The sequence below is a fragment of the Zootoca vivipara genome, chromosome 11 (genome assembly GCF_963506605.1).
Source record: "Zootoca vivipara chromosome 11, rZooViv1.1, whole genome shotgun sequence".
NCBI lineage: Eukaryota > Metazoa > Chordata > Lepidosauria > Squamata > Lacertidae > Zootoca > Zootoca vivipara.
This window is the reverse complement of record NC_083286.1, coordinates 22,640,991-22,663,670: the sequence shown is the minus strand read 5'-3', so window position 1 is coordinate 22,663,670 and position 22,680 is coordinate 22,640,991. Positions and strand designations below refer to the sequence as shown.

At 38.1% G+C, this 22,680-nt stretch overlaps 1 protein-coding gene across 1 annotated transcript in view; it reads right to left on the bottom strand.

Annotated features, from left to right (window-relative positions):
• FBXL17 (F-box and leucine rich repeat protein 17) overlaps positions 1-22,680 on the bottom strand; it is a 146,880-nt gene that overhangs the window by 97,435 nt on the left and 26,765 nt on the right. Inside the window, exon 5 of the mRNA XM_035100064.2 lies at positions 2,251-2,358. Coding sequence (XP_034955955.1) covers positions 2,251-2,358 — 108 coding nt within the window. The remainder of the gene's footprint in view (positions 1-2,250; positions 2,359-22,680) is intronic.

Sequence of the window (22,680 nt, the reverse complement as noted above, 5' to 3'; positions counted from 1 at the left end):
AGAAATAATAAGCTAACACAGATAGAAGTTTAGAGCTCATTCAAAGGAAACAGCTTTAAGTGTCGGTAAATATATATGAAAACTATACTGGGTGAGATAGGCATTTGATAGAGACATTCACCAAGAAAGGGCTTTCTACTGGAACTATTTAAATTTAGAAGTAGAGAGAAAATATTTTCCAAGAATGGGAGGAGTCATCTCAGCAGCACATGAGAGTGCAAAATCAGGACATTTTTCTAGAAGTGAGCTATAGTTGGGTTAGAGAGGACACATATTTCACAAATTAAAAGGGGTAGCAACTGAGGATATAGCAGCTTAGTGAGAAGTGTTCGTTATTCAACTCCCAGAGGAACGAGCTGCATTGGTCCCTCACATTCACCCAAACTTGAGAGGAAAAACACCAAAGTGCAGCCTGTGAAGCAACATGATTAAGCAGCACAGAATGAAAATAATGTTTACCTCAGATGGGAAGAGCATAAAAGTTAGCTACATACAGCAAACAATGACTTTGGGCCCTGTATTTTTTATTGCACATTGCTTCAGTACATTAATTTTTAACATGGAGAAAAAAATCATAAATACAGTAAACCAATCAAATATCAGGGTTACTGGAGAAGCTAGGTTGTAAAAGGAGGGGGGAAAGCTTGAAAGCTCAACACAGCAACAGCAAATGACCCCTCCAGTTGAAATGTGGCAATGTGGCAATGAGCGGTACAAGCAGCCTTGCCCACACATCGTCAGAGTAAATCACAGCCTTTTCTTCTGGTTTTAGAGGGGACAGTTGGTGTTGGTTCTTTGGCCACCCACCACTAAAAATGAACCCCGACCCTAATTTCCTCCCCAAACTTCCATATCACACCTATACAAGCACTTGCTCACTACTTTTCTTCTCTCCCACTGTCTGAATATAAATCTTAACTATGTATACTCAAAATCAAATCCCACTGATTTCAATGGTTTTTAAGTGGAATTAGGATTACACACAGTCTATTTATTTGTTAACTCGATATGGCTGTTCTGGAAGGCTTTGAATTGAGTTGGTCTCGTTGTTTTAATTAGGTTCATCTCCATTAAAAACTTGATGTTTGATTTTCTTGTAATTTTATATTATATTTCTTATTTATTGTGTGATGCACTTTTATAGAAGCTGCCTTGAATACACATTATGAAAAGGGTGGAATATAAGTATTTAAAATAATAAATAAAAGAATAAGATTGTAAGCAAAACAGTAAATTAAAACCCAATGTGCATATAACCCAAGCAAGGTGCCAATTAACTGAAATACAAGTTCAATTTTTGAAGAAAACCCACATCACAGCCCTCATCTGCAACTTCTCCTGAATGACCTGCATTTTGTTTGTATTGATGGTTGGTTGGCTTCTAAAGTGCCCCACACACATTAAAAAGCAATTCTGCTCATGCAAGGTAACCTTCCCAAACTCTGCCCATTTCTCCTTCCCTTTACAGAGCCAGACCCCATCCCATGCCGCTCCAGAGGGTCTGCAGGCCCTTTTGATATTTCTAGTGTGTGCAGGGAGCTGCCATGGGGAGGAGAGGCAGGAATCCCACTTATAAGGGAAAAAACCACCACTTGCACTTCTCTGGGTCTATTGCAATGTGTCCTATTCTTAGTCACCTCCTTCCTGCTCTTCCTTTACTTGATACAACATCTATATCCTTCACATTAATGTGACATCCACTATTTCCAGTCAATTGATGATTGATCCAGAAAAGGAATAATATATGTGAAAGAATAATAAGCAAAGCCATGTTTTTTATTTCACTCTTCTCTACAACCAATTGCCAATGATAAAGGCCCACTGTGCAGTTGATTTATCAAGTTTTTCTGGTTGTGGACCTGGATATTTTTTTTATTTGGTTCTTAGCTATCACCTATAGACATTCTTAACATTTTGATAAAAGACCTTCCTCCCATCACAAAATTGATCCTATTTCTTAATATACACTTCTAATTGGTGCAATCTGGCCGGCGTGCACCAAAGCTGCCGCTTGTATCAGTTTTGTGTCTCAGCTAGATGTGCATAGTTAAAGCTAATGTTAATAATAAATGAAGGCATCTACAAAACTGTTATCCGTGTTAAAAGATGCATCCCTAATATTGCTTCTAGTACATAAGATTACCATAACTATATAATTTTGACTCTATAAAAAACACCTCTCAGTTATGTCTATTGTGCAATATTATCCTAACTGGAAATGACAACAGGAAACCTTGTTGCTGTACTTACATTGGTAAGGTGTATGACTCCTTTAGATGTAACAGAACAGCCCATGAACCCAACATACTGCAACTCTGGACAATGTTCAGCAAATGCTTTAACCGACTGATCTGTCACCTGCATAAAGGAAGGAAAAAGGCAGCTGAAGGTGACACTGAATATTCAAGTACAATGAAGTTTGGGGGCATCATTGCAGCAGTGACAACTTGTGGGTTCAATAGTTTCTTTTGCTTTAATGGCATGAGGGATACAGTAAAGTGTGTCTAAAAGGTCTCTGGGGAAGAAAGAACATGATGAAAAGGGTTTCTTTCCTCCAGCAAATTACAAAGGAAGTACCAGGTGATAGAACAAAAATTCAAAATATAAGTATTGAATATATCTGCAGGGGTAACTCCCTGCAAATATTCTTTGCTTTTATAGAAGCTTGAAACTATAACCAGAAGCCGCAGCTTCAGTTAGGCAGTACATGAAGTAGATTATATTTCGGCTAGCGATTTAGAAAAAGAATCAAGGCAATGTATTTACAAAACTTATTACCCTGCAGCCTTTTCCCATTTTTCAGAGATGCTGCTAACCAAACCAGTTTAACATATAGCATATTGATAAGATGGGGCAAAAGTAATAAAAGTAATACTTTAAAATTTAATTTAATTAAACAAATTACCTTTCTATGGTCTGAAAACAGTAAAAAATATGAATTTTGATTCCTAATAGACATTTAGGAATGTGAAGGATTCTGCCACCAACATACCACAACCAAAACCCATTCCAAATTTATCACCATTTGAAATTCACAAGACCCATTGTGATACCATACTGCAATACCACTGAAGTGCCATTTTGTCACTTTGGGTTTCTTTTGGGAGGAGCTGCAGAATATAATCATAATAAAATTAACAAATTATTTTAAAAAAGCAAATGCAGTACATTTCAGAGCAAAGAATAAGGCAAAGGGAAATTTCCTGTCTCTGCATCTCTTTTACCTACAAAGGCAGAAACCATTTCTGAACTTCACTTCCTTTATGATATGTACTCAATTTTCCCTCTGTTCTTTATGCTACCTTAAATGTTGAACAAACAAAATAGTAAAAATCTAGGTGCATTTTGAAGCCTCTACTCTTTTCAGCAAACATTAAGAATATGTAAACCTTTTCATAGTTGTATTTAGTTATGTAAAAATTAAGTAAGCTCGTATGTTTGTGTGTGTGTACACACACATATATATAGTATATATACACACACCATGTATTATATGTGTGTGTGTACACACATTTGATTTCTCACTCATGTTGCAATCTACGCTATACTTAATTAATTTCTTTGCCACCCTTCAGATTATACATTAAAACCGCCACATCCTAGTAATTGCAGAGTGTGTTGAACTGGAAAAATTGCACTGGAACAAATAATTACTGTTTGATTATTTTCATGGGTTCATCCTTGAGAGTCTTTGCATACTCTACTTTTCTGTAAGTCTGCTTGCATTTACATAGGAGACTAAGATAACCTCTTAAGTCAGTGCTTTTTTATTTTAAAAAATGTTTAGGGGTACTCTCATTTTCCTACTCATATTGAAAGGCTGCCCCTCAATGAGGCCAAACTTATATTCACAAAATGTTTTGGGGTATGCGTACCCCTGCGTCCCCCCAGAAAAAAAGCACTGGTTACAGCAGTTAATTTTTTGAAATGTACGAACAGCAGCAACTCCAAAAGCGACTATGTAAAAAAATTGAGACCTTGGGCTCAGTTACACAATCTTTTGCAGCCAGCCCACAGCAAAGCTACAAACTGCAAGATTAGTTGGATCTGTAAAGAAAAATAGTGAAAAGTCTCAGTCAGCGCCTGCAAGTTTCCTTGTCAGCATTTCTTACCACACTAATATAAAAAATTAATGTATTTTCACAGCTCCAATACAGCACATAGCAATGGATATTTTAACTCAGTAGTGTCTAGCAAAGTGCCAAGGGATTTCACTAGATATTCCAATCTATCATCATTCTATTCCCTGGCTGTAGTTTGAAAGAGCTTCCAACTAAATTGATTTATTTTTAAAACTCCAAATGGTGTTAATGAAGACAAAGACTGTTATGAAGGAAAGTTAGGAACTCTGTTATATGGATGTTATATTACAGGTTTCTGATGCAGGAGAACCTGGGTCATATTGGAGTAGTTCCTTTGAAATCTGACCTTAACATTTCACTTTACTATCATCATTCAAGACTTTGGTATCTGAAAAGATGTATTTAACATCTTGTGATGGACAGCTGGGGACTTCATAGAAATCTGGTTTCAACCCTGTTTAAAGACAATGCATTTAAGGCAGTAGTGTCTGATTTGCCTTTCTGTTCAAAGCAAGACTTCCTTCTGTCAGCCAACAACTAGATTTCATAACCCCCACAAGTCTTTAGAGGAGGAAATTTTAAAGGTACTGTACTATACAGATTACTGTCTCCAAGAAACAAAGCTACACTCAAATGCACAAATTGGTTTTTTTGACGAACTTTCAAGTGGAAATGCACAGTGTGCATGTATTCTTTGCATAAATTCCCCCCCCCCCACACACACACCACAGTTCGAAAGCACATCAAAGTGCAAGTACCAGCGGGAAGGTAAACGGCGTTTCCGTGCGCTGCTCTGGTTTGTCAGAAGCGGCTTAGTCATGCTGGCCACATGACCCGGAAGCTGTCTGCGGACAAACGCTGACTTCCTCGGCCTATAGAGCGAGATGAGCGCCGCAGCCCCGGAGTCGTCTGCGACTAGACCTAACAGGGGTACCTTTACCTTTATGCACACATTAAACACACCTCACACACACACAGATCTCTAACTCTCTCTCTAACTCTATTTATTTCATATAGGTTAGATATTGCTTTGCCTTGCTTTGCCCTATTTATTTAAAAAGGCGGAACTATAAACTGAAAATGTGAGACAGCTTAGCAGGACAATGCACTTACAGGATACATACTTAGGACCACAAATTAGGGTTTGGCAGGCAGCACAGTTACCCCCCTCACTTCCACCCAATTAAGAAACCTGTTAACTGCTACATATTCTTTCCTTGACCAACTGGTACTGCTTAGAAGCATCACCACAGTAGGGTGTCATGTTGCAGAGATAATTATTATTATTATTCATGAGCAACTTAATAGATAGTTATTATTGTAAGTGAAACTTTAACATGGAAACTAGTCACCACACTCTGTCATGCACAACTTAGTCAAATCAACCCAAATTGAGCAAAGAATATACTATAATTTTACTAAAAACGAACCCTTCTGAATGAGGGCACAGATATTCACAACTAATCACATTATAAAGGTCCATTAGTGTTCACTGAGGAATCAGTAATAATTTGATTGCCTGTTCGACCTTCAGTGACTTTCTTTTATTCTGCCTTATATTATGTTAGCCCTGCTTTGAAAAAGTCATATAAGATGATGAAAAGAGATTTATAAGCTATGCACAAAAGCACTGAGAGTGGGAAAGACATCAGTCTGGAACTAATGGCGCAGATATTAGACACCCAATAAAAAAAAAACCTATCATGAGTTTGGCCATTTTTCTTGAGCATATTTGACTAGTTTGATGCTGCAAATTTAGATTACGTTATTGAAGCTCAGTATTCTGGGAATGGTAAACTTTTTTCTTGTGCTCAAGTTGCCCCAAATAACTGTGATTAAGTAAATATAATGACATAATTCAAGCAATCTGCTGACATAATCTCTAAGCGATATAAAGTGAGCTGCAGAATCTTTCCAAGACACTTTTACGGCATTGTTCTACTACCAAGATAACCTCCCACCAAAGCAAAATACCATGTCACAAGGTATAGAAACTATTAAACATTTCAGAATGGATGCCTATCCTCAACAGGTTAAATCCTGAAAAACCAAACCATTCCAGCCTTGATTCCAAATTACACATTAGAATACCTCCTGCACTTGCACATACATCTTGCACATATATATCCTCACAAAGTAATACCTATACGGTTCCCTAAACCTATCATAGAGATTATGTAATCAAACATTTCATTGCCGTTTACCATCACCCACACTCCACAGAGTTTTTGTAGCCTCTTAATACTGATGGTGTTAACAATCCCTTATCCTAGGGATTTGCAGGTGCCCTCAGGGTCCTTGCTGAAATTAGGTTTGGGAAAAAATCCTATTGCAGGCAACAGAATAGGTTGTGTGGTACCCAAGACTGTTTCTTCAGTTTGTAAATTTGTCCATTGGCCCTAAAAGTATGGCAAACTCTCCTTTATCCCATTACTTCCATCACATATGGCAATAACATAACAGGAAAACCACAAACCAGCAAAGGTTTGAGTTTCCTTTAAAAGCACAGCTGAACTAATGGTTTCAGAACAGCAGTACTTAAAATTAAGATGCAAATATATTGTTGGATTCTGATTCAACTTATCATTATTCTTATTTTCTGACATTGAGGTATTTATGATTAGGGGGGAAACCTCTGATACAGTTCCAGTCAAATATGGCAAACTTAAATTATGCTTAAGAAATCAACCATTTATCTTCTTTTCAAGTACAGTACTAACATTTCAGCTTCCTTTCAAACAGCACCACAAATAAAACTTCGTTTAAACCAATATTACTGGTCATGCTGACTGATGTTTATAAAGAAACCAAAAGGGTTACAGTTTTTAAGGATAGTGCACTGAGATTATTAGAATCAAATAAGCAAATCAGTTCACAACCTCATTCTGGTGCATTTATATGGGCTCTACCACAATAAAATTAAAGGAATTTATTTCTTCATGTATACAATTTTAGCATACCAATTAGAAAAACACATTATATAGGTAAAGGTAAAGGTAAAGGGACCCCTGACCATTAGGTCCAGTCGTGACCGACTCTCGGGTTGCGCGCTCATCTCGCATTATTGGCCGAGGGAGCCGGCGTATAGCTTCCAGGTCATGTGGCCAGCATGACAAAGCCGCTTCTGGCAACCCAGAGCAGCACATGGAAACGCCGTTTACCTTCCCGCTGTAGCAGTTCCTATTTATCTACTTGCATTTTGACGTGCTTTCGAACTGCTAGGTTGGCAGGAACTGGGACCAAGCAACTTTTAGCATACCAATTAGAAAAACACATTATATAGGAAGTCTGTCTAAATACTGCAACCCATCAATTCAATAGTTTCCTAATTTTTCACATACATCGTTATTTACTTTAAATATCTGGCTTTAGATTGAATCCTTAACTAGAGATATTATTAAAAGATTAATTACAACTAACCACACTTTAGTATGATTAACATAGTCTGGGGGGAAAACAATGCATTACCAACCAGTAAATTTAAGAGGCCTCAAATAACCATTTTAATCAAAATAATAACTAATCAATAAACCTATCATGTATTATCATGTATTTGAGTATTTTATACAGAAGACATAAAAGTTCTAAAACTAGTTTACATTATTTAAGTATCATTTTTGTGCAAAATTATTCATTGTCAAAATATTATTTATTATGGATTGGGTTAAAAAAAATCTGCTTCCAAAGCACAATATTTAAAGTTCCCTTAGAGAACAATTATAAAGAAAGCTGCTAACTTTTGGAACTGTAGAAAAACTGTTTTAAAATTAAATTGCAGGTGGCTGGCAGCAGTGTGTTCAAAATGATCTGCAGAGATTTGCAAGCTAGGTATATGATTTATTCACTCTGGACTTGGGGAATCTAATGTCTGCAAACTGAATGCCTTAGTTAACAAAAGTACTCTGCGCAGATATATTAAAATAGTACACACTTGCTTTGAGTTCTGGAAGTCACTGTTTTGCTTACGTAAATGAAACATACAAGAATGTCAAAAGATGAAATATTCTCTAATGGTTATTTCCCCAATTTAATTCATCTCTTGCTGGCAAGTGAATACTATGCACTATGGGAGCCCAAGTGCTTGATGCAAGTAATTAAAACATGCCTTCGAACCACAGGAGTAGTATACTCCTTTTCTCCGCCACTCCCAAATATCAATTCCTTACAGCAATGAAGAGAATTCTGAAAACAATCACTTTACCTAAACAATTCCACAATGAAATCATTGTGGTGGAATAGAAATACAAAAGTATCATGCCTATATCCACAGAAGCAGACGAAAAGTGGCTAGCATCTGTAGGCCAATTGTCCAAAACATAATAGCAAATAGGGAGAGGTAATGTATTATAGAAGCAGGGAACAACAGAAATACAATACTGAGGTGTATGTGGCTTATTACCTGAGAGACAAGAGAGATTTACAGTTAATATAAGGGTTCAGAGGAGGACAGAGTCAAACAAGGGAGAAGCTGGTTATTGGTTCCTAGCTGCTTATCCCTTATTCCCACGATAAAACAGCTGACTTAGCAGCCTCAATACGGAACTGAAGTTCATTGACTTGCAGCCTCAATACGGAGCTGAAGTTCATTGACTTGTTGACTTCATTGACTTGACTGCTCCTTCAGGGGTAAAGTCAAACCATTGGAGAATTACAGCACCTGCTGTGGCTGTAGAAACCAATATGGAAGGAACATGTTCTATTGCACGTGAGGCAGGTGAAGGTGTCCAGTTGTACTGCTACAGGTGCAACATGGTATTTCTTCTCTCTGCGCTGCTCCCAGTGGCCATTTCTCCTCTGGTCACAGCTGTGGATACACAACCTGGCTGTCTGTCTCGTTGAAATCCCATACAGTGGGGTTAAAGTTGCCAGCCTTCATGTTACATTTTGTAATGAAAAGTTGGTCTGCCAACAGGCTAAGTGCCTGAAGCCAACTCCCTATAGGGCAAGTCCTTGGGGATCCCGCCATCTTCCATTCTGTGGACATGATCAAGCCAGTGTAGAAGCCATGTTGAGAATGTGGGCATCTTCCTGATGCAGTACGTACATCTCTCCTGACAGGTGTGATTTGCCCACTGCTCATTTCCATAAAGTAGTGCATTCAACACGCAAGCCTGCTAGACCATCATCTTGGTATTGGTTCTTAGCATCACATTCTTCCATACCCTTTTGGACAGGCGAGATATTGCTGTGGCTGCCTTGCCAATGAGGATGTCCAGCTCAGTGTCAGGTTGCTGGTTATGGTGAAGCCCGGGTAGACCAAATCATCTACCAGTTTTTTCGTGTGGTCACCAGTGCTGATGCATGGAGTGCTGGCAACAACCTGAGCTTTATTTTGGCACAATACCACACCGCCTAATAATAATAATAATAATAATAATAATAATAATAATAATAATGATATTTATACCCCGCCCATCTGGCTGGGTTTCCCCGGCCACTCTGGGCGGCTTCCAACAGAAAAATAAATTAATCTATTAAACATTAAAAGCCTCCCTAAACAGGGCTGCCTTCAGATGTCTTCTAAAAATCTGGTAGTAGTTTTTCTCTTTGACATCTGATGGGAGGGTGTTCCACAGGGCGGGCGCCACTACCGAGAAGGCTCTCTGCCTGGTTCCCATGCCAATAAGAACCAACATTCATATAAACAAATAAGGAATTGTCTGCATGTACTTCACAATTAATTTAGGACCACCAGCATTAAAGAACATTGTGCAACAATAACCTTTTTTTATCGGATAAAACTGTTGCAGATCTCAAAACTAGTTGCTCTGTAATGGATATACAGGATATGGACACACTGACATTTATTTTGGACTGCAGGGGCATAATTACTTCTGTTCCTCATTTCAAGCTTATGAGGAAATAAACAACTGGAAATTACCGTAGTTACCAACTTCAGCTCAGAAGAACATGTAGAAAGTGTGTGCCGCATAAGCTTCATATGTATACATGATATTAAGAAATTATATTTGTTAAGCAGATCTATGTTTGCAAAGTCTACTGTTTGATATGCAGACAATTAGTATTATCTTCAATAATACACTTCAAACAAAAATGAGCCACAGCTTCAGCCCAAAATTAACTCTTTTGAAGTTTTTAAGTGCCTGGATACTCTTTTTTAGTATAGTAATATTGTGGCCCAAGGCAATTTCTTTTCAGTATTTCAAAGAGAACTTTCCTTACCTTTAAATCAGCATTACTGAAGCAGACATGCATAACTATAAGTACTACATAATCAATTCTATGTTCTATACAATGGCTTGGATATCTTGGGTGCTAAGTATCTGCTGAATAATAGTTTTAATAACACCACTCTTTCAAATACTTTTCTTTTAATCTCACAAGCTCTGAACCCAGTTGTGGGGAGAGCTACCTTCCACACTATTCTAAAGGGTTCGCCCAACTTCCTGAGGTTTGTAGTGGGGTGGGGTATATGGAGCTGCAAGATAATTGGTGATAATTGATTCCCTTCCCCTCCCCTTTCTCTCGCCAACATGTCTTACTGGTGTGTGTGTGTGTATACAAACATACAGTTTCTTAATACAAGCATGCTTTTTTAAAGCTTTTTTAAATTGAATTTTCCAGGCAACTGATCTTGCTCTATATCAGGGTGGTCCAGCACAAGCAGCGTTCGAAACCAACCAGGTGCTGGGCGCACTTTGCAATAGAGGGTGGTCCAACTGTAAGCAATTTGAGAAGTCTTGTTGCTATGTATGGTGCCTGAGGCTCCAGATTAAAATTGCCACTGCTGGCACTGCTGCCCAATTGGTCTGCCACTGCAGGCATTCAGAGACTGAAACAGGGAGGGAGCATAAGAGGTGGATTAGCGGCTCAGTGTTTGCCAGCGAGGCGGCGCTTTGAAAAGGAGACAGAGCCAGTGAGTAAGGGAGGGATTGCAAGGAATGAGTTAGCTGCTGACTCTTTGGCGGCTTGCAGAGAAGGAGGAGGAACAAAGCAGAATGGAACAAAAAAGCCAACCTTGGACCTTGAACTAAACTTGAACCTGAAGACATTCCTGACCAGTGTATTTAAAAAAAAAATAGTGAAAACATATAAAGGCAAAAGTGCTACAAGAATACTGAACACAATCATAAGGATTCAAAAAACAAACAAACAAATTAAACGAAACAGTCAACAAACAATGACAAGACAGTTTCATCCAGTAGGGTGGGAAGAGCACAAAAGCAGACAGCCTTCATCTGCCTCCATCCCCAGTTTGCTTTTTAGGGAAAAGGTTCACCATTGCCCTTATCCCTTCTTTCCCACTACAGTGGTACCTCGGTTTATGAACACAATTGGTTCCGGAAGTCTGTTCATAAACTGAAGCGTTCATAAACTGAAGCGAACTTTCCCATGGAAAGTAATGGAAAGTGGATTAATCCGTTCCAGACGGTCCGCGGAGTAACCGTTCATAAACTGAAGCGAACTTTCCCATTGAAAGTAATGGAAGGTGGATTAATCCGTTCCAGACGGGTCTGCGGAGTACTTAAACTGAAGCGTTCATAAACTGAAACATGGGTGTAATTGGTTCCGGAAGTCTGTTCATAAACTGAAGCGTTCATAAACTGAAGCGAACTTTCCCATTAAAAGTAATGGAAAGTGAATTAATCCGTTCCAGATGGGTCCACGGCGTTCATAAACTGAAAATTCATAAACCGAGGTGTTCATAAACCGAGGTTCCACTGTACTCTATATCACTCCTTTCTTCCTTAACATTGGGAGTGGGTGGGAGCCCCCTAAGCAGCTCCTTTCATTCTGCCTATTTCTCTTATTCTGGCATCAGTGCCACGATATTTTGTGGGGGCCTTACTTTCAAGCAAATGCACCTTGTACTGGCCCATGGTACAATATTCACAATATGCTAATTTAATTCAGTGTGTGGTCCCCGGGTTGTGTGTCAAAGTACTCTTGCGGCTCACTTGATCTGAGAGGTTGAAAGTACAGCCCTTTTCAGCAATCTTTATTCAAAACACTAGTGATGGTGCTGTTAGGCTCCAATTTTTCATGTTTTCCAGTGTATCCCAAGCTTGAGGACTTAACACTGGAAACTAGGATACCCTTGCTACTCATTCGCTTTCGGGGTTTGTTAAAATAGGCAAACCCAAATCCTTCCTCTGCTCCAATAGCCACTAAACTATTACAGGATCTGATAACATCAGCCATACCTAGTGTTTTCTTCTAGGAAAAAAGGGGCTGGTACTGCATACCCTTGAGTACACCCAGAAAAAAGCACTGGCCATACCATTAGGTATGTCATCTGCTCATCTTCAAGCATGGGGTTTTTGGGGAGGTGAGGGGTTAACATACCAACAATGTCCTCGTGTAGTCTATAAATGACAAACAGGTTTTCTTTAAAACAAAAGAAAAAACTGACCACAAAAAAAACCCCAGTGAAATCCAAAACTGAAATATTCAGAATCCAGTTGTAGAACATCTGTTGGGACTAGCCGCTGCTGACCCGAAAATCACATTTATTCAACAAAACAACTGTAAAAGGAGAATGTGTAAGATTACTGAACTAGCATTTGTTATTATAATTCTCTTAATTTAGAGCTCAATCATCATGATTAATGTTCTCTCCCATAAAGACAAGTGTTAATGTAATGTAGCAAAGGTAAGCATTTTTGTTTTCACCAATTATTGCTGTGGTGAAAGTGAATGATCACTGCACTTTTTATATAGGGTTTTCATAAAAAATGTCAAGGGCCATAGCTCTTGCATTTCATGAGTTTTTAATCCCTGTGTTTCTATTTTCTCTACCTATATTCTTTAGCAAGCATGCTGTCATGTGTGAAGGACAGCGGGTGTGCATAATCTGACAACTATACACCTGATAAATACAGTGGTACCTCTGGTTATGAACTTAATTCATTCTAGAGGTCTGTTCTTAACCTGAAACCATTCTTAACCTAAGGTACCACTTTAGCTAATGGGGCCTCTTGCTGCCGCCCCACCACCACCACGCGATTTCTGTTCTCATCCTGAAGCAAAGTTCTTAACCCGAGGTTACTACTTCCGGGTTAGCGGGGTCTGTAACCTGAGGTGTTTGTAACCTGAGGTACCACTGTACTGTACACTACTACTGCACAATACAATATCCATAAGACTCAGTGGGATTTAGTGCAAAAATAGCTCATGCCACAAAGAACCCCATACATTTGTCTTGAAACTAGTAATTGTTTTAAATCAATAGCTGGATATAAGCCAAACTGCTGCTTCACTGGTCCAAAAGTGAATTAGGACTACTATATATTTTCTCCATCCCCTGTTTAATTGAAAACACTCTTGCTTAAAATAGACCACTAAGACAGACAAGTTTTTCACTTGGGAGATACAACCTAAAAGAAAACTTTAGGTGGGGAAACTAACCTCTCAGAGACCCAGAGCAACTGATTTATTTACTATACATTACTAATGGATAAAGTTTAAGACTTTGATACACCCCTAGTACTCACTTTGATGTCAGCAGTGAAAAATAACGGCTCCTTTTGTGCTCACTTTTAAAGCACCGCATATATTTTTAATGCCTTTTCGACAGCATCAGTTCTGAGTTTTCATGATAAGACAATGTTAAGTAATACAATGCATGTAAAATTTTATTTCCTGACATTGTTTCAAGATTTTGAGGGGGTGAAACATTGGGGAAAAGCACATACACCAAATTAATTCAAAGCTAGGTTACAAAGAAGGCAGAGCCAAACAATGTGAGGTGAAGTGTTTTTTAAAAACATGTAAATTGAAGATTGAGGGAACAAACTATACTACAAGCAGATATACGGGAATGTTTTTTTTAAAGTTCCTGCTCATCCGTACACTTGTTAAAAAATACAGGTGGCAACCCTTTTTAGGCACGTCCAAATGATGTGCGATCACCAACGCGCAGGTCCTTTTGGACTCAGAAGAGGGCAGAATGGGAGTGGAGCAGAATGGAATAGGGTAGGGCGTAATAGGGCACCGCCACACAAAATGGTCGTGGTCTGTAGAAGCAACCGAGGCACAGAGTTTTGTAATAGTATTTCTGGGCACTGTTATGTTACATTACAACTGAGGGAAACAAATTTATGGGCATTTGCCTTCATAAAGGGGGGTGGAGGAAAGGTTGCTCCCTCCAGGATTGAGAAATAGACTTGTGATGGTTAGTTATAGATTGTAGATCAATTATCCAAGAACACCAGGTATGTCGAACTTCAAAAACTTCTTGTTTTGAATGCAACTTCTGAACTTTTAATTTAAAATATCACCCACACCACTAATAGCTTTCACCAAACAAGCTTCCATCATCTTCACGTGTAGATAAAGGTTGCTTCCCATAAGGATAATCTGGTCATTTCCTCCCACTACCCCAAACCATGAGAACTTAGCAAGAGGCAAGAGGCAGATACTTTAAAAGGGCAACCAAGGGAAAGTAATTATTTGGCATTTGCGTTTCTAATACTGTAGTTTGCTTGTTGGTAGGGGCATGTATGGGTTCAGTGAAGTGCTGTGGATTACTAAATGCCTTTCCTTCTGACTTCACTGTTTACAATCCCTGCCCTTACCATATGTATATACTGTACAGTATTTCTGTATCTCAAGACTATACTTCATGGATCTGATGAAGTGGACTAGAGTTCATGAAAGCCTATGATAAAGAGACTTCTGCTTGCACAATTGGATCTCTCCTGCTCCCAGGGGTCACCCAATCCTGCAGAGTGTGGGAGATTAGCAGCCAAATCTAACAATGCATATTATTGCTAGCTAGCATGAGAGGCTTTAAGACCACACAGCTGTACTGCTGATAGGCAGACCATAGAAATGTTATTAGTCGGTTCTGTGTGATGTCATTTCCGCTTCTCCCCTGAGTGGGGGAGAGCATATCGTATTTTCCTGTCCTTCCCCTCTCTCCTTTTCAACCAGCGATGGCAGCAAACATATATCTAACTGCTTCAGTCCCGGGAACATGCCTGAGGCTGTTTCTACTGTAAATATAAGTATTTTACCTGCATAGTTTTTACTGCTGCAGTTGCTGAGAGACAATGCATGCCTATGAGTAAGTAAATCATATTTTAAACTCTGTTTGATTCTTTGTTAAGTGAGGTAAGAAAAAAAAAGGGAAGTCGGCTTGCTTTGCAGCTGAACTTTTTTTAAAAGAAGGCTTCACAGCCTATGCCTATATGCTTTCCATTTTCTACTATGGATAAGACTTTAAACTCTGCTCAATGTATGTTCAACCCACACATGTGGGCACCTGGAGGGATAAATGTATCCTTTCCTACCCATTAAAACCCATCCCACAAAGAAGAGATTTTGGGGGGGTTGCAGGGACGATGGTATGGAGGATGGCATGTCTGCTCATGTACTGTTGGCTGTCACAAAGCTCTCTTGCTTTCCCAGAATAACTAAAATTTTAAAAGTATCCATTCACAATACTGTGTGTATTTTACATGCTTTCAATTTGAACCTATGAAGATCTCTCTTCATGTTAATAAGGCTCCTACAGTCTTCCCATAAACTCTCTATTTTTGAATCAAGATCTGGATCAAACATGCCTGAGAGATCAAATACCACAACCCCCCTTTTTAAAAAGATATCAGGGTTTTTAAACTTCTAGTTATGTCCAGGAAGACTGACATGGCCAAGGAAAAATACAACTTTGTTTCCCAAACAAGTCCACCTGCCACATGGCAAAGCACTTTTGAAACTTAAAAAGCAGTTTGTGGTATGGCAGGGGGACATCCTGTTCAAAGGAGAGAGAGAAACTTCCATGGGGAAACCCAAACAGCACTTTAGATAATATAATAATAATTTATTATTTATACCAGCCACTCTGGGCAGCTTCCAACAAACCCAGCCTATGCCTTGGGTTCCATGCTTTCCCAAGTTAAAAATATGCCAGCTAGTCTAGTAACCTGTGTGACCCACCATTAAATTTGCAAAGAAATGTATTATGTTTGCAGCAACAAGAACAATATGCAATATCTCCTTGGCTGGAGACTAAACTGGTTTGCTGTGTGACACAGAACATAAAGCACACCAGCAATGATCTCTTCTTCCCAAAGGAGCAGCCATAGCAGCTCAAACCAGAGAGGCTGGGTTTCATGCAGTCCTCTTATTGTTATATTCTGATACCTCAAAGAGGATTAATTGATCAATATTTACACAGTTCTTTCAAAATATAAAGTGCTAACAGCCCAGATTACATCACAGAGGTCACATAGGGTCACAGAAACGGTGACCTTCCCTAACCATGAAATTGTTGGTCCTTTCATTTTTCAGATCTGGGCATGCTCAAGACTAAAAAAAAAGTATTTGGTCAGACCATGAGGAGCAGCTGTAATATAAGACGGTCGAGAAAAGAAATCTACCCTAATTTTCGATTCTTTACCACTATTACACTGTGTGATCTACACCCACTAAAAGGACTTTTTTAAAAAAAAAAAATCAATACTTTATTCCTGGAAAAAGTCTTATGTAATCTGTTTTGTGAGATCCACCTGAAAAAGCAGTTATGCAAATATCCTAAAATAATAAAGTTGGGCAATTTCTTGACCTGTCATATTGAAGCTCTTTTTTCAGAGTTATAGAAACTGTTTCGCACTGTTTTACAGCACATTGAGCCTAAAATTGCGCATGTTGGGTTACAAGTATGAAATTTGGCAAACAGATACATTGTTCCACACTAAATGTTTTTCCATGGATCCGTTAAGCAATGCCCTCTGGGGATTACAACAGTAAGAGGAGTGGTTAAGACTAAAATTGCACACTTCAGTTAGAACAATGAAACTTGGCACACTTATTCATCAGCCCATGCTGAAACTTATTTATACAGATCCCACTAACAATGTGCACTTCTGCCTTTAAGTTCTGTGATCGCTGCTGTATGATTCAAGAAATCTCCAATGGTCACACCAGCCTGCAGGGATATATATACCTGTAGCTGCTATCAGCTCACTGCAGCCTCCATCCTCATAAGGAACACTCCTCCCCTTTCTCTCATCATCTGTTCTCAGGGTCATTTCCTACCCTCCTCAGCAGTCCTTGTGCTATTGCAGAATACTGTACTAGTAGGTGCTGCAGTCAGCTTTGAAACAGTTCAGTGTTATAGGATTAGGATTTCCTATTACATTGTGAACTTGCACAGCCTATGTTTCATGTTTATTGTCTATGTACATCCATTTTACATTTTTCATCTAATTTTACTAAGACCTTATCACCGCCACTAGGAACATTCTCTTGATACAAAGAATATTCATTCACAGGTAAACTGTATAAAGATTGAAACTCATTTATTTGAAAACGAAAACAGGGTGGGCCATTATCAGGGAATGTTTAGGCATTATCACTGTATGTCCATGGCAAGGTTTGATGTTTCTAATTGAAAAAGCACAATTTGGTCAAATAGATTGGCTTACCTGCTCCACTACAAATTCTGTGAGGAAGACAGCTACACTACTGCTCAAATTTTAATTGCTGTTTCAACTTTTACTCAGAGTAAACTAATTGAAATTAATAGACCAAGTCATGGCCATTAATTTCAATGGGTCTATTATTATTCTTTTTTTAAAAAAAAAAAGCATATAAACAATTGCAACAACAGTAAATAACTAACAGCTTATCCCAATAAAATCACAGACATCTGTCACGCTTTATTAGGTTATTCTAAAAGGTCGTGCCACATTTCCCTAGGGTGTTAGGCATTACTTGAGTGCAACCCTTAAGGTTTGCTTGAAAATGTTTATCAACGTTTATGATTGAGCATTAATATCCATATTGAGTTTTTTGTTTCCTCCTTTTATTTCATAAACGTATGTGCTTGTCCCAGGAAAACCTTCAAAGCTGCTTATAATATAAAAACAGTGAAAACCACAAAAATTAAGAAACAATAGGCTAAAACAGGTTTGATGTTTAAAAACATCAATAAAATTGGAAATCAGTACCAAAAACTAGAGGTGGCCTTTCAAAAGTACAAGAGGAAACTAATTTGCATATTCTGAATATTTTAAGCCATTGTGTATATTAAAAACAGTGGGAGGTAACCAAAAGCAAGTGCAAGATTGCTCATAGAATAATTCCTTGCCTCTGCTCACGATTCAGCCAACTGTGCCCTTGAAAGGCCTCTCCTGAGGGCCTGGAGACCATAAATAAAGGCCTTATGCAGAATAGAGAGCTGTACTAAGAAGGAGGGGTAGGAATATTCCTCTTCATTTAGCAACCTTAGGCTGTCAAGGATACAGCTTTTCTCTATCCCTCTTCTTACGAGCAGAACAACTCAACCAATATCCTGGGCCTTTTTTAAGGTTCACCAAAGCCAATGTATTAATCAGCTCTATGATTCTATGATCTATGACCCCCCACAAAAATGCACAATGTTGCTATATTATATACAGGCATAGCTACATAAGAACGCCGTGTTTGAACAGCAATAGATGTGCTGAACTGGGGTTTTTAAAAAACCCAACCTGCCTTTGAAAGCTATTGATTAGAACATTTTAAATGAGGAAAGAATACTTTACAGTTCCTGTCACCTCACCTCCCAAAGGATACTGTAGAGCTGAGAAAGGTTCCGAAAAGGGCACCCAAAATGATAGATAGGATGGAGCAACTCTCCTATAAGGAAAAGTTGAAGCATTTGGGATGTCTTTAGAGAAAAACCATATAAGAGGTGACATGACTGAAGGTGACATGAGTGAAATATGCACAAAATGGAGAAAATGGATAGAGAAAGGCCTTTTCCCCTCTCTCATAACACTAGAACTTGTATACGTGTAATGAAGCTGAATGTTGGAAGATTCAGGACAGGTGAATCGAAGAGCTTCCTTACGTAGCACCTTGTTAAACTATGGAACTCACTTCTGCAGGAGGCAGTGATGGCCAGCAACCTGGATGGCTTTAAAAGTCGATTAGACAAATTCATGGAGGCCAAGGCTATCAACAACAACTAGCTATGGTGGCTATATTCTACATGGACTGTGAAAGGTAGCATGCCTCTGTGTACCAGTTCGTGGGGATTAAAGATGGGCAGGGTGCTCTCACAATCAGGTCCTGCTTACAGGCCTCCCAGATGCATCTGGTTGGCCACTGTGAGAACAGAATGCCATTGGCCTGATCTTCCTCTGTCCCTATACCAGACTATGCTCTAGGGTTCAAAGAGAGAAAGGAGGAGCTCCCTAGGTCAGCTTTAAGGCACCCTGTGGGTCTAGTAGGCAATGCAAAGGCACACATGCAGTCAATCTACTTGGCATCTTTATATATCTGGGGCACAGCCCTCCCAAAAAGTGTGTGGAAGACCTGGTAAGCCAGGTTACATGCCCCTACAGCATGTCTCTGGGCTGAATCTGTGTACAGTGCAAACAACAGAAGCCTGCCACAATCTGCTATGAAGATGTCTGACAAAGTCATGATGCAGTTGCCTCTTGCCCACAGGAAAGTCAACATATCAACGATAAGAAATCTGCACACCTTGCTGACCACAGCTGTGAAAAACAAATATTGTTGAAATAGTAATCTAATGATAATGTAGCGTTCACTCAGGTGATCTTAGTGGACATAAAAGTACTTTCTGAGAATAAAGTCATAATAATGCAACATGAGATTAAAGCGTTTTCCTGAACTGTGCAATGCAAGCACCAATCTGGAAGCATACATGTGTTTTTTTTTATTCTTCCAAATGTTGCAGTATCAAAAACTTTTTCAGTAAGAATGCTCATCTTTGCATACTTTGAAAAACTTTCTTTCTTTCTTTCTTTCTTTCTTTCTTTCTTTCTTTCTTTCTTTCTCTTTCTCCAAACCTTTATTATTAAGATCTTAAAACACCCATTTACAGCAGGCTTCCTCAACCTCGGCCCTCCAGATGTTTTGAGACTACAATTCCCATCATCCCTGACCACTGGTCCTGCTAGCTAGGGATCATGGTACTTGTAGGCCAAAAACATCTGGAGGGCCGAGGTTGAGGAAGCCTGATATACAGTGGTACTTCAGTCTATGAACAGCCCTGTTTACGAACTATTCAGTTTACGAACTCTGCAAAAACCGCAAGTAGTGTCCCGGTTTGCAAACTTTACCTTGGTCTAAGAATGGAATCCGAACGGTGGAAGGGTGGCGGGAGGCCTCATTAGGGAAAGCGTGCCTCAGTTTAAGAATGGTTTCTGTTTAAGAAGGGACTTCCGAAACACATTAAGTGCGTAAACCAAGGGACCACTGTACAGAAATGTCAAACTACCAAAAAGGGGGGATAACACACATTTACGTAGCTGCTTGTACAATAGACAATAGAAAAGGGGCAAGAATACATCCTTGTTTTACACCTTCATGTTAGGAATATCAGAGGAGAGGTGACCTTTGATACAGAGTTTGATTTGGGAGAAAAGAATATAAATTCTTTATTCAGATCAACAAATGTTGATCAATTCCTAACTTTGCAAGCTTCATCCACAATATCACACGATCGACTGAATCAAAGGCACCATGGAAATCTACGAAAAACCACATTTCATAGAAGCAGCTCAATTCAAAGACATGAACTTTTAAAAGATGCTTGTATAGATTTTGAATTTTGAATAAAACTGTCAAGAACAAACCATACATCATTATGTACAACATGACAAGTTTTACCAACGATCAATTCAAAATGATAGCAATATTAATCACTTGCTTATGTCTTTTCTTTTTTAAAAAAAAGTCATTAAAATTATGTGCAACAATAAAATAGGAAAAGGTTGAATTGAACTCTAAAGTTCAGCATTCTTATTGACATAAGCCAAACTCTTCATTAGCAGAGAAGATTTTGTGCTTACTTCTTTTTAAGTAAGTTATATGCTTGTTAAGCTATGCTATTATTTAGATGCTATCTAAAATTGATTGTTAGAACTACACAGAGGGTACTATTCTTTCTTTAAGTCCATTATTCATAAAACCTATTTTAAAAATCCACAGAAAGATAAATGCCAACACAAATGAAAATCACAACAAAGTCTACCAGAGTTACTTACTGAATGGACTGGGTAGCAAACATATGCACAGGAACATTAAATAAAAAAAAGTGAAACAATCTTTTCAATGAAAATATTTATCAGTGCCTAAATCTTCAAAACATGGCAAAGGCAGTTTAAATGGGGAGGGAAATGGACCACATGGATACTAGTGAGGAAAAAAGACAAAATAATTTCAGCTCAGAACTTAGTTTACAAATGTATTTGTTACAAAACATAATGATGAGAATTTCCACCACAGCAAATAAGATTAAGCACTGACATTTATAGCACAGTTGATGATCAGAATGGGGACTGCCTAGGAGGTAGCTGGCTGAGTTTTTCCATTCAGCTAACTGAAATATCCATGCTATATGTGAAGTTTCTTACATTACTTTGAGTGTAATGGATTCCAGGTATTTAGTTTTTTGTCAATTTATACAGACAAGGGTTCCCCCTCCTTTCCTTCCTAAATAAACAGGAAGGTTACTATTATATTTTTGTTTATTATTATATTTCAATGATGTGCAAACCATTTATGTAATTTGCATTGTGTGATTTTCTTGAAACGGTAACAATTCAAGACTTGCTGACATTAAAGATGTGGACTCTGATACCTCACTATAGTAACAGAAGAATGCAGAAAGATTATCATCATGCTAACAAAAAGAATCTGGCACTAACAAAAATGTAAACAAACATTTGATGGTTTAAAAGGGGTGCATTCTGCAATGTTTCATTATAAAGATGGGCACCTCCCAGTTTAGAAACATTTACCCATTTGTGCTGAATAAATTTATAAATATAACAAAATTCCAGTGTCAAATAATAATTGGATGATGTCATTCATCTGAGCAAATTAGTAAAAGTTTTTAAAAGGCATGGTTTTCAGGCACAATATGTTTATTTAAGTCTACTTCTCATTAAGAAGAAAAGAGCTTATTAATAACATTAAAAGGCAATTTTATCGACTTCTACATGCAATTTATTTCAGCAGAATCCAATACTTGAATTTCAATAGCAGATGCTCCAAATCTTTGATGTTCAAATAAAACATTTCAATTCATAGTAATCACATAATTAGAAATATGACTAGAATTATAAACATCTAACCCCCAGTTTAATTAGAAATAGTCCAATTAGAAATAGTAACAGTTTAAAAGACCTTCATTTCCTTGTGCTAAGAATTGATGCTTCACATTAACTATTCTTTAAATTTCTCTGTACAAAAGGCGCAAAACTGAAACTATTTTAAGGATAGTTATATGTTGAAATATAACATAGCTATGACAGAGCTTGTGCTTAATTTCATTCAAGGAATTAGGCTACTTTGAGATCTCAAATTTATACAATTATTAAAATCTATGCCCTGAAACCACATGCCATTATGAAAAGATATTCAGGTATATACGAAATGAATGTCTTTACTATTAATTTCTATTGAAGAATATTCAAACAAAATATCTTAGAAAATATTTAGCATTATATTAATTAGGTATATTCACTGACCAACCACAATTATCCACCTTTTCATATTTCACATTTTCATCAGGTGTAATTATAACAGAGATGGTTAAGCAATAATTAACAAAGCAATTAGTCATACATAGTAATTCTTTACACCTTTAAAATGTCTATATTACACTCAAATA